Raw genomic sequence first — 12279 nt, 5'->3', positions numbered from 1 at the left:
ACACACACACACACACACAGTGACCAGACATTTGGACAACAGTCACTGGTTTTCTTAAAATACCGCAAACACAGCCATTCAAGAGGCCACCGAGGAATGACCATCCCTTCCAGTGTGACCATTGTTGGAAACGCAACAGTCCCCTGGCCCCGCCGGCCTCACGGGAGGGGAGGACTGGGACCGGAGAGGAGGGGGCAGCCGGGGACTAAAGAACGAGGCGGACTCTCGGAGGCACCCAGCCGAGCCCCGTTATTTAAACCCGTCCTCCACGGAGACCTGACCTGACAAGCGGCCGCTCCACTTCCCTCGTGTGCCCGGCCTCTTTGTTGAAGCCGCTTCCCTGCCAGGTTGACACATAAAAAATGCAGACACACACACACAAAAAATAAAAAATAAAAAACGCGGACACAAAAAAATAAAAATGCAGACACCAAAAGAGGCAGGAGGCCGGGGCCTGGGGAAGCTAAGTTAGCGGTTGCCATTTTGACTTTATCTCATCAGACGTGCTATCTGCCGAGGCCCGGTGTTCCAGAAGCATTTCCAACGGCCCAAGTCCTTCCCAGAGACAGGACTTTCTTTTTCTTTTTTTTTAATATATATTTTATTGATATTTTACAGAGAGGAAGAGAGAGAGAGAGCCAGAAACATTGATGAGAGAGAAACATCGACCAGCTGCCTCCTGCACACCCCCCCACGGGGGATGTGCCCGCAACCAAGGTCCATGCCCTTGACGGGAATCGAACCTGGGACCTTTCACTCCGCAGACCGACGCTCTATGCACTGAGCCACACCGGTTTTGGCGAGACAGGACTTTCTAGGTGTTTGTGATGGCCGACGCGCACCGCCCAGGCCCAAGTGTTCTGAAGATGCTGCTGGACGTGCCTCGTGGATTTTATCCGGGATGGAGGCATCCGTGGCCCGGAACAGGGCTCACCAGAGGGGTGCCTGCCTCCTTCCCAGGGAGAGGGTAGGGCTCCGAGGCAGCCCGGCCGGGGCCTCCCCACCACTCGCCCCTCCGCCTGGCTCCACCCACAGAAAACCCCCCGGGCTTCCGCCTTCCGCCTCCCTTCTTCAGGAAACAGGAAGATGTTCATTTAAAAATACAAATCCAGCCCTCACCGGTTTGGCTCAGTGGATAGAGCGCCGGCCTGCGGACTGGAAGGTCCCAGGTTCGATTCTGGTCAAGAACCATGTACCCTGGTTGCGGGCACATCCCCAGTAGGGGGTGTGCAGGAGGCAGCTGGTCGATGTTTCTCTCTCACCGATGTTTCTAGCTCTCTATCCCTCTCCCTTCCTCTCTGTAAAAAAAAAAAAAAAAAAAAAAAAAAATCAATAAAATAATTTTTAAAAAATTAAATATGAATCCAACGTTAAGAAAAACGTCAGAAACAATGCCAAGCGTACGAGGCCCTCTTCTGCTAGTCTACGTTCTAGTTTGTAAGTGAAAATACTCGTAAATAGTCCGAGGGCAGGGGAGTGGGGGCCGAGCGATAATTCCCAGGCCGTAAAATCCACTCTTGCCAAGCATAAACTTCGGTGGTTTTTAGTAGATTGGCAAGGCTGGGCAGCCATCGGCACTGTCCAATCCCAGAACATCGGCATCAACCCCACAGAGAAACCCCATCCGTGCCCGTGACATCCACTTCCCACTCCTCCTTCACTCGGCCCAGACGCTGGCAGCCCCTCGCCCTCTTTCTGTCCTCACAGATCTGCCTCTTCCGGACAATTCCTACCGGTGGAAGCATACAACACGGGGCCTTGTGCGTCCGACTCCCTCCCCTTAGCATGGTGGCGTGAATCGCACTGGATTCCTCTGATGGTCAAACAGCATTCCACTCGGAATGGAGCGAAAGTTTACTCTCCAGGGATCCTTGGGGGTCTCTTCCCACGTGGGGGCTGTTCTGAGTAATGCTGCCAGCACGTGTGTGAACAAATGTTGGTGTGCACATGTATGTACATTTCTCCTGGATCCAGACCTAGGAGTGGGACTGCTGGGTCATGCAGTAACTCTATGTTCATGTGTGTGTGTGTGTATGTATATGTATGTATGTATGTATGTGTGTAATTTATTTTTATTGACTTCAAAGAGGAAGGGAGAGAGAGAAACATCAATGATGAGAGAGAATCATTGACTGGCTGCCTCCTGCACGCCCCCCACTAGGGATCCAGCCCGCAACCCGGGCGTACGCCCTTGACCGGAATCGAACCTGGGACCCCTGCGTCAGCAGGCCGACGCTCTATCCACTGAGCCACACCAGCTCGGGCTATCGGTTTACATGTCTGAGCCGTTTCTGAACCAGCTGTCCCACTTACAGTGCTTGTTCCCTTCCTAACATCAACTTAGGAGCCGTCAGACGTTCACCGAAGCAGGGTTTTCCTCCTTATCTGGCCCGTTTCATGCGTGCCAAGCGTTACTATGCCAGGGTTGAATATAAATTCTGGTTTAGTTTCCCCAGCAATGCAAACGTCATTACCATTTTTTTTTATTTTTTTTTACAGGAGAAATCCCGATCTCAAAAAACCACAGCCTACTCGAAAATCAGTTCGCCAGATGTCAAAACAGGGTTCACAGGCGGGTTACCCCCAAAGCCCGCACCCTGTTCCCTGCCACGGCACCTCCACCGCCCCAGCTCCCACGCACTGCTGCCCCCCCCCCCCAGCCTCCTCTGGAAATGGGGTGCTGGTGAGACTCACCGGGGCCGGTCTGAAGCAGAAGCTGCCCTGTGCACTGCTCTTTCCAGAAATCACGAGAGAGCTCTCCTGGAAATCCGCCCCCTCGCTTATCTATAAACCGCCAGAGCCTTATCCAGATCAGCTTCTTACGCCCGAGCTGTCTGCACGGACACACACACACACACACACACACACACACACAACCTGGGTCTCTCTGCTAGGGACTGAAGTGTGCCCCCCACCATTCCTACGGTCAAGCCCGACACCCCCCCACCACCCCCCCAGATGGCTTCATTTGGGGAGAGCGCTCTCAGGAGCAGGTAATTAAGGTGAAATGAAATCCTAAGGGTGGGATGCTATCTGGTAGGACTGGTGACCATGTAAGAAGAGGAAGTAGTAATCAATCTCTCTCTCTCTCTCTCTCTCTCTCTCTCTCTCTCTCTCTCTCTCTCTCCACCCAATCATCCTAGCACTGTCATCTCAGACTTCCAGCTCCCATGGACCTTTGAAAATATAAGTTTCTCCAGTTTGGCTCAGTGGATAGAGCGTCGGCCTGCAGACTGAAAGGTCCTGGGTTCGATTCCGGTCAAGGGCATGTACCTTCGTTGCGGGCACATCCCCAGTGGGGGGATGTACAAGAAGCTGCTGGTCGATGTTTCTCTCTCACCGATGTTTCTAGCTCTCCATCCCTCTCAATTCCTCTCTGTGTAAAATCAATAAAATATTAAATATATATATATAAGTTTCTGTGGAGTAAGCCACCCGGCCTGTCGCATTCTCTTTGGCGCCCCAAGCCGACTCCGGCAGCTTCCTTCCTGAGGATTACACACCGATCCACTGAACAATCATAGCAGCTTTATTTGTAATTGCAAAAACAAAAAAAAAAAACAAAAAAATGAGGGGAGGAGGGGCGGAATTGGTACTTGAAGGACTTGGGAAGATTCCAAACATAGCAGGCCCGCCACGGCGCAGAAAATAAGCTGGACCGACAGGCATGCGTGAAGCCTGCCGCACAGAAATATCTGCGAGTCCCTGGCTTCAAAAGGGCCCAAAACACAGAACGGGGGGGCCCTTCCATTCCATTCCTCCCGGGTCTCATGAGGAAGACCAGGACATGTGGAGCCCTCCAGGGGACTCTGGAGCTTTACGGTGGCCAGGAAGGAGTATACGTACCCTTCCTCTCCCCACAGCCACATACGCACGGAAATCACCTTTCCCCAACACCTCTCACGCTCCTGACAAATACTGGGTGTCCTGCGAGCTCTACAGGCCCCTGGGATTGAAGCTGCCCGCAGGTAAGGAGCCCAGCCCAGCAGCCGGTTCGCTGTAAGGCACATGTGTCAAACACAAGGCCCGCGGGCCAAATCCGTCCCGCCAGGCCTTGCAATGTGGCCCGCACCGCGCTGTCATCACTGCACTCCGCTGCGTTTCCATCACAATGACAGTTTATGACTGTTCAGTAAACCATTCGGCCCGCGATTTAGGCTGGATTTTAGATTTTGGCCCCTTCTCTGATTGAGTTCGACACCCCTACTGTAAGGCCTTCAGTCCTGGCCGCCGGGGGCCTGCCTGGGGGAGAGGGGGTTGCTGATTCCACACAGACTAAGGAGGACCCGGGAGCCTTGACTAATGAATGGCCTGTGGTCCCTGTTCCCCGCTCATCCGCGCCCCTGCATGCGAGAGGTGCCCACTGAATCAACACCTACGATGGGAAGGCAATGAGTGGCTCCGTTTTATTTTATTTTTATTTTTTTATATATATAGTTTATTGATTTTTTTTTTTTTTTTTTTGAGAGAGGATGGGAAAGAGCTAGAGAGCTAGAAACATCGATCAGCTGCCTCCTGCACACACCCCCTCCCACCGGGGATGTGCCCGCCACCAAGGTCCATGCCCTTGACCGGGATCGAACCTGGGACCCTTCAGTCCCCAGGCGGACGCTCTATCCACTGAGCCACACCGGTTTCGGCGAGCGGCTCCATGTTCATTCCGACTTGGCTCCTGCCCCTGAAAGAAGCCTCCGTGGGAAAGCCACGCGTCCGACAGCCACAGGAACACATGGAGGCCACGGGGCCGCAGGCTCGGCTGTGTGTGTCCACCTGACACCACCGTCCCGCAACACAGCAGGATCCTCTCCACGTTTACCACCCGGCTCACGCCTGGCTCGGACCCCTCTCCGGAGTGTTTACGACACTCACCACCGCCACACACAAAGGTCACAAAGTCCCCAAAAGAATTCCGAAGACTAAAAATACCCGAGGAAGGAAACGGTAATGCGTTATTTCCGTGACCATAAAAAGAAGGCGGCTGAGCCAGGCCGGCGTGGCTCCACCAGGAGGACAGGGTTCGATTCCTGGGCGAGGGCACAGGCTCTGAGCTGTGGGCTCCATCCCCAGCAGGGGGCGTGCAGGAGGCAGCCGGTCCATGATTCTCTCATCATTGATGTTTCTCTCTCTCTCTCTCTCCCTTCTTCCTCTTTGAAATCAATATACACACACACACATATATAATAAAATAAAATAAAAAAATAAAATAAAATTAGCTGGACTAGATCACAGATAATTAAACAAGTAGCATGCCAGGGAACACTCCCCATCAAGGCCCCTGGGACCCACGTCCCGTCAAACACGACTCACTAATCGTGGCACGCCGCCCCACCGCGCCCACAAATGCCTCCACCAGGATGTCTGCACCATCGCTTCCAACGGGGCTCGGAACACGAAATGTCACCTGCTGCCGTTCTGGAATATGTGAGGCCCGGAAAGATGACGCCAACTGCCCACAAGTTTTAGATCATTCAGCCTCAACGTAAGAAGAGGAACACAACTGTTGGGCACAAGTGTCCAAAGCCCCTTCTCTCCTATGAGCGACTGACTCACTGCCCAGTAAAAAATTATCCGTTTTCACATCGTGTAAACCAGTGGTCGGCAAACTCATCGGTCCACAGAGCCAAATATCAACAGTGCAACGACTGACATTTCTTTTGGGAGCCAAAATTTCTAAACTTAAAACTACTGTATCTAGGGAGGTACATTGTGATGAACATAATGAGGGGACTCCTAAGCTGGCCTACGCTAAAACCTCAAGGGGCCAACGAGCTGCAGGTGGCTCGAGAGCCGCGGTTTGCCGACCACTGGTTTAAGTGATGAATCAGTGAAATGGTGTGATCAGCTCAAGGTCATGCGGCGAGGAAGAGGCCTGGATGCATTGTCCTCACAACCCTACAGCTTTTTACATGAGACCGTCACCGGGCAGGGAGTGACATCCCGGACTATTTTTAAAAAATATATATTTTATTGATTTTTTTACAGAGAGCAAGAGAGAGAGATAGAGGGTTAGACACATCAATGAGAGAGAATCATCGATCAGCTACCTCTTGCACACCCCCCACTGGGGATGTGCCCTCCACCAAGGCACATGCCCTTGACCGGAATCGAACCCTGGACCTTTCAGTCTGCAGACCGATGCTCTATCCACTGAGCCACACCGGTTTCGGCTCGGACTATGGAATATGGACCCGAGAATGTCCACCCAACATCCCGAGCTCCTCTTAGCCACACGCAACTGTGTCAGATCAAACAAGCTCCTCTTTCTATTAAAAAAATAAAAACTTGAGTAACTAACCACTTAGTTGTTTTGTGTGTGTGTGTGTGTGTTTCTTTTAAAAGCAATTATTTAAAAGGAATACACCAAAACGTGGGATGTTCCACTAAAAATACCGGTGTGGAGGGCTCTCAACCCTTCCACTATTCTGTCTACCAAATGCACCTTCTCATTCTTCCCATTCTCATCTGTCTTTAGGCAGCGCGTTAAGAAGGAATCCCATCCCATGCGCTGCTTTCACCGCGTGGAGAATGCCTCTCAGGCTGTAACGTGGAGAACGATGATTCACGTCCCCTCTGTGCGGGGATTAATTATTACACTGCATCTCGGCAGGCACGCTATTCCTAAAATTAAAAGCCGTCTAAGAGATCTTATCTGCCACTTCTTAAACTGTATCGTACCGTATCTTCCGGCATAGAAGACGACTTTTGAAACGAAAAAAAAAAAAGTCAACCGAAAATCAGGGGCAAAAGACCAAAACTGCACAAAAATTACCTGCAGATCTTGACGGCAAAGTAAGTCTTTCCTTTGAAGTGGGGGGGAGTCTTATACAGCGAATATAGGCCTAAACCTATGTTTTAACTGTAAAAAAATATTAGGGGGTCGTCTTATACGCCGGAAAATACGGGTGTTCACCACGTCCTCTCTGCAGAAAACCCTGACCAGCTTAAGTGGAAATTCCTACCTATTTCTTTTTTCTTTTTCTTTTTTTCCTTAATATATTTTATTGAGTTTTTCACAGAGAGGAAGAGAGAGGGATAGAGTTAGGAACATCGATGAGAGAGAATCATCCATCAGCTGCCTCTTGCACACCCCCTACTGGGAATGTGCTCGCAACCAAGGTACAGGCCCTTGACCGGAATCGAACCTGGGACCTTTCAGTCCACAGGCCGATGCTCTATCCACTGAGCCACACCGGTTTTGGCTAGGCACTCCTATTTCTGGGTGGCCTTGAAAACATCAGAACTTACTCCTTAATAAAACTAAAATAGGCCCGATTGAATAGTATAGCCGTTACGTCCTGCGACATCCTGGAGACAAAGCCAAATAAATATTAATATAACCTCAAAAGCCCACGGCACCAAAACATCCCGGCAATCTCAGCCCAAGACAGCCCTGACCCCCCAAACCAGACCAGCCTACGCTCACGGATAACCGAGAGAACACGTGTACATACACGCCTTCCACACACCGCCTACCGAGGGACCCAATGCCTTCCGAGGCGAACAGCTCATCCAGTCCTGCTTGTAAATTATTCAGAATTCACCTGCAAAGCATGACTGCGGACTGGGCCTGTGGACCAGCGCGTTCTACCTGCATTTATATGCTCCTGGGAAGCATCCTCAGGAACCCTCCCTCTCTGCATCCAATCAGGAAAAGAGCAGAAAAAAGTACGTCCCTTTTTATCAGGAAAGGCACTCTTCAATAAAAACATAATTTACCTGTGACAGGTAGATAGGGAGATCACACACTTTCCTGAATACTCTCTACACTGGAACTTTTTTTTTTTAATATAGTTTATTGATTTTATATAGAGAGGAATTGAGAGGGACAGAGAGTTAGAAACGTCGATGAGAGAGAAACATCGACCAGCTGCCTCTTGCACACCCCCCACTGGGGATGTGCCTGCAACCAAGGTACATGCCCTTGACCGGAATCGAACCCGGGACCTTTCAGTCCGCAGGCTGACGCTCTATCCACTGAGCCAACCCAGTCCTGGCAACTTTTTTTTTTTAATTAGAAAACCTCACCATCATTTTCTTTCCAAATATCCCTGTTTCACTCAGTTTTATGTTGCTCGGGGATTGAAATAAGTTGACCCAAAAGTTTTTTTGGGGCGGAAAAACAAACAACAAAAAAACACAATGGCTTCTGATCTATAAGACTCCGAGAACATTACATTCTAAAAGGAGAAATGAGCGGTGCAGAGTAAGGCACAACACAGCATGTATCTTACTGTAGTTTCTGAGTTTTCAATGACATTAGGAACTTGATCTTAAAAAAATAAAAAGAAAAGAAAAAACGAATAGCTCAAGTTTTCCAAGCTGTATTTTACAAAGATACATATATATATATATAGATATATAGATATATAGATACATACACGTATATATATAGATAGATAGATATATTCGGTGTTGGTTTGTATGTCAGAATCCTATTTTTAAACGGATCCATCACATTTTTAAATAACGCATGTGGAATCCCGGAGGAGAAGGGAGTCGCTTAGAGACACAGCATCTTAACAGTTTTTAAGGCCACGCGCTAAAGACCTATAGGACTTGGAAATCAGAGAAGAACATGAATTCAAATTGACATTACACCGAGGTACACAGACGGCTATATCACACACATACACAAAACAAAACGTATTTTAAAGACACGAGACAGTGTTCCACCGTGACACACACACACACACACACGTTAAAGGGGAACCGACTTCATGGGAGAAAGAATTCCGATGACATGACATTTTCTCGCCGGGGCCGAAGGCACCGGTCAGGTCTACCATTCGCATGTTCATCGCATGACATGAGGGAGGTGGTCTTGGCATTCATCGTCAGCCATTCATCTTGCACACAAAGGAGAGACTCCCATCCAGAGGGGCCGGGTAAGACGATCCCTCCCAGGGCGCAGACATGGAGGAGCTCAGGGGCCGGGATCCACACAATCCACACAATCAACCCAGAGAGGCTGGCAGGGCCTGGAGGATGATCGCGCAGAACGGGACCGGCCCAGGCTCACCTGGTCCCAGGTCTCACCAAGCCCCAAAGGAAGGAGGTGATGGGCACACCAATGCCTGGGGGGTGGGAGGTGTGGGGGGGGCCTCAATAAAGGACACCCCCCCACCACAGCGTATCCCCCCCAAACGCCACTGGAGAGACAAGGACAACAGAAAGGAACATGTCACACCACAGGCAGCCAAGAAACAGGTCCATCAGCCCCGCCTTGGGGGGTGAGCACGTTCAGCTGGTCGCATTGATCACAGAGGAGTTTGGGGGGCGCAGGGGGGAAGGGAGCAGCTGCTGCTGCATTGCAACAAGGGCTGCCCCAGAGGCGGGGAGGGGAGGGGAGGGGAGGGGAGGAAGGGTTTTTGTGTGTGTGTGTGTGTGTGTGTGTGTGTGTGTGTGTGTGGTTTTTTTTGCAAACAAACCCCCGCCGCCCCCATTCACACACGCCCCCAAACAACTAACTTGTCCCGGCCTTCTAGGGCCCCCCATAAACCTTCTCCCCCTTCCCCCGCCCTCCCCATCGGGAAATGGCCCCCCGGGCCGCTCCATCCCGCAGCGGAGATCCCGGGCCTCCCCAACTTTCCCTCCGTTTTAAAGGAAACGCCGGAGCCGGGCTCTCGGAGTGCAGGGGGGCTGGGGGTGCAGATTTGGGGGGAAAGACCTGCTCCCGGGAACCCCCCCCCCCCCTGCGCGCCCCGGTGGGGAGGGCCGGCCGCGCGGGGGCGGGGAGCCGGGCGCGCACCGGAGTGCGGCCGGGGAACCCCGGGCGCCAGGGGGGCACCCAGGGGGCACCCAGGGGAGAGGGGGGCACCCAGGGGAGGGGGGGCACCCAGGGGGGCACCCAGGGGAGGGGGGGCACCCAGGGAAGGGGGGGCACCCAGAAGGGCACCCAGGGGAGAGGGGAGTACCCAGGGGAGAGGGGGGCACCCAGAAGGGCACCCAGGGGAGGGGGGGCACCCAGGGGGGCACCCAGGGGAGAGGGGGGCACCCAGGGGGGCACCCAGGGGAGAGGGGGGCACACAGGGGGGCACCCACGGGAGGGGGGGGAAGCCGCACAGAGACCCTCCCGTCCGCACATCTCCGGCCCCCACCACCGCCCCACGAGGGAGAGAGGGAGAGAGGGAGCGGGGAAGGGACAAAGGAGGAGGGCGCGCGGCCCGGGCGCGGGGAGGGAAGGGAAGGCGGGTCCGAGCGGCGGCCCCGGCACAATGGCCCCCGCCCGGCCCCGGCCCCTCACCTCATGGCGCCGGCGGGCTCCGGCGGCCGGGGACGCGGAGGGCCGGGCTCCGGCGGGGACGGCGGCGGCGGCTGGGGCTCCGGCCGCGGCTACTCCATGTCCGCCGCGCCGCCGGGCCAGGCGGGGGCCGGGCCGCGCTCCGTCCCGGGCGGCCGTGCGCCTGCTCCTCAGCCTCGTCCTCCTCCCGGTCCTCCGGGTCCTCCCGATCCTCCCGGTCCTCCGGGTCCTCCTCCTCCCGGTCCTCCTCCTCCTCCCGGTCCTCCTCCTCCGCCGCCGCCTCCGCTTCGCCCGCCGCCGCCGGGCTCCTCGCCGCCCGCAGGGAGCCCGCCTCCCAGGCCGTGCGCACCGGCCGCCGCGGGGGGAGCGGAGCCGGGAGCGCCGTCCGCCGCCGGGAGCCCGGGGGGCGGGGCGCGAGGAGCACGCAGGCGCCGCCTCCCCCCTCTCCCTCCTCCTCCCCCTCCTCCTCCCCCTCTTCCTCCTTCTCCTCCCCCTCCTCCCTCCTCCTTCTCCTCCTCCTCCCCCTCCTCCCTCTGCCCCCCCCCCTCCTCCCCCTCCTCCCTCTGCCCCCCTCCCCCTCCTCCCCCTCCTCCCTCTCCCCCCCCTCCCCCTCCTCCCCCTCTCCGTCTTCCCCCTCCTCCCCCTTCTTCTCCCCCCTCCTCCCCCTTCTACTCCCCTCCTCCCCGTCTTCCCCCTCCTCCCCGTCTTCCCCCTCCTCCCCCTGTCTCTCCTCCCCCTCCTCCCCCTCCTCCCCCTCCTCCCCCCGGGGCGCGGGGGCGGGCGGGGCGCGGGGAGGGGCCGGGCGCTCCCCACCCGCCGGCGGCCGGCCCCGCGGACTGCGGAGGGAGCGCGGGCGGGGCGGGCGGCAGGGCTCTTTGTTGCTTCCCCAGCCCGCCCCCTGCAGCCCCCCGCAGCCCCCCGCAGCCCCCCGCAGCCCGCCCCCTGCAGCCCCCCGCAGCCCCTCGGACCCCCCCGCAGCCCCCCGCAGCCCCCCGCAGCCCCTCGGACCCCCCCACAGCCCCCCGCAGCCTCCCGCAGCCCCTCGGACCCCCCCGCAGCCCCCCGGGATCGGGCCGCCCCCTCAGCCTCCTGCAGCCCCGGGATCGGGCCGTGTCCCCTCCCCTCCCTCCGCCGAGGTTCCTCGCACCCCCATTTCCCCCGCTGTGGCCGGGACGCAGGGACCTCTGGGCACCGGTGTGGGGAGCCCCGAGGCGGCGATCGGGACGCATAACGGGGGACTCCGGGGGCCCCGGGCATCCCCCCGGGGCGGGGAGGGGGTGCACATGGACACTGGGGTCGGCATTGTTCGCTGCGCCCCCTTCCAGCCGAGGACTCCCCCCTGCGCGCTCCCGGGAGGCCCCTGTGGAGAGCGATGACCTCATCCCGGGCGCGCGGGGCGCGGGGTGGGGGACACGCAGCCGCCGCGAAACCCCCTCTGCCCTCGTCACCAGCGAGAAGGGAATTCCTGCCGGGGGCGGGGAGGGAGAGATCCCTTCTCCGCCATTCACATCCTCACGTTCCGCCTTGAAATCACCTCCTTTAAAAAAATAAAAATAAATAAAAAAAAGTATAAAACGGTGGCACATGCTGGCGACGCCAATCCATCTCGGGTCGAATGGGGAGGGGGGTCAGGGGGGGGGGGTCTGGGAAGCCAGAAGGCACAGCTGGGGGAGGTTTCCAATGCCCAAAAGCAAATGCAATCCTGTCATAAAAATGTGCAATGGGAGGACAGGCCGCAGGCTCTTCCTCGTGATCCTGAGCAGGCAAGGAAGGGACTGCGTTTTCTATAAAATAAAAATAAAAAAGGATGACGAGGCTGGAGAAAGGTCTGTGGCTGGGTTCTCCTGTTCCTGGAGGATCTCACCCGAAGTGGAGGAGCTAGCCAAGGACGCCAGGAGCAGCTCCAGGCAGAAGAAGTTTTATGGGGCTTTATTTGAAGGTGGAGGGGTGTACCGTTCAAATTATAGTTATGACGGAGGAGATCATGTGTCTCCTTCCAGAAGGAAAAGGAGTGAGCTCCACAGAGTCCTGCCTGGTCC

At 55.8% G+C, this 12279-nt stretch overlaps 1 protein-coding gene across 1 annotated transcript in view; it reads right to left on the bottom strand.

The window, feature by feature from the left end:
- The window catches only part of ENAH (ENAH actin regulator), a 65921-nt gene extending 55390 nt beyond the window's left edge, over positions 1–10531 (bottom strand). Inside the window, 1 exon segment of the mRNA XM_045587078.1 lies at positions 10244–10531. Within this exon segment, the coding sequence (XP_045443034.1) occupies positions 10244–10248 (5 nt within the window). The 5' untranslated portion in view covers positions 10249–10531.
- Positions 10532–12279: the final 1748 nt, after the last annotated feature.

Source organism: Pipistrellus kuhlii, unplaced genomic scaffold (genome assembly GCF_014108245.1).
Source record: "Pipistrellus kuhlii isolate mPipKuh1 unplaced genomic scaffold, mPipKuh1.p scaffold_m20_p_25, whole genome shotgun sequence".
NCBI classification, from domain to species: Eukaryota; Metazoa; Chordata; class Mammalia; order Chiroptera; family Vespertilionidae; genus Pipistrellus; species Pipistrellus kuhlii.
The sequence above is the reverse complement of the archived record's forward strand: the minus strand, read 5'-3'. Positions and strand labels throughout refer to the sequence as shown.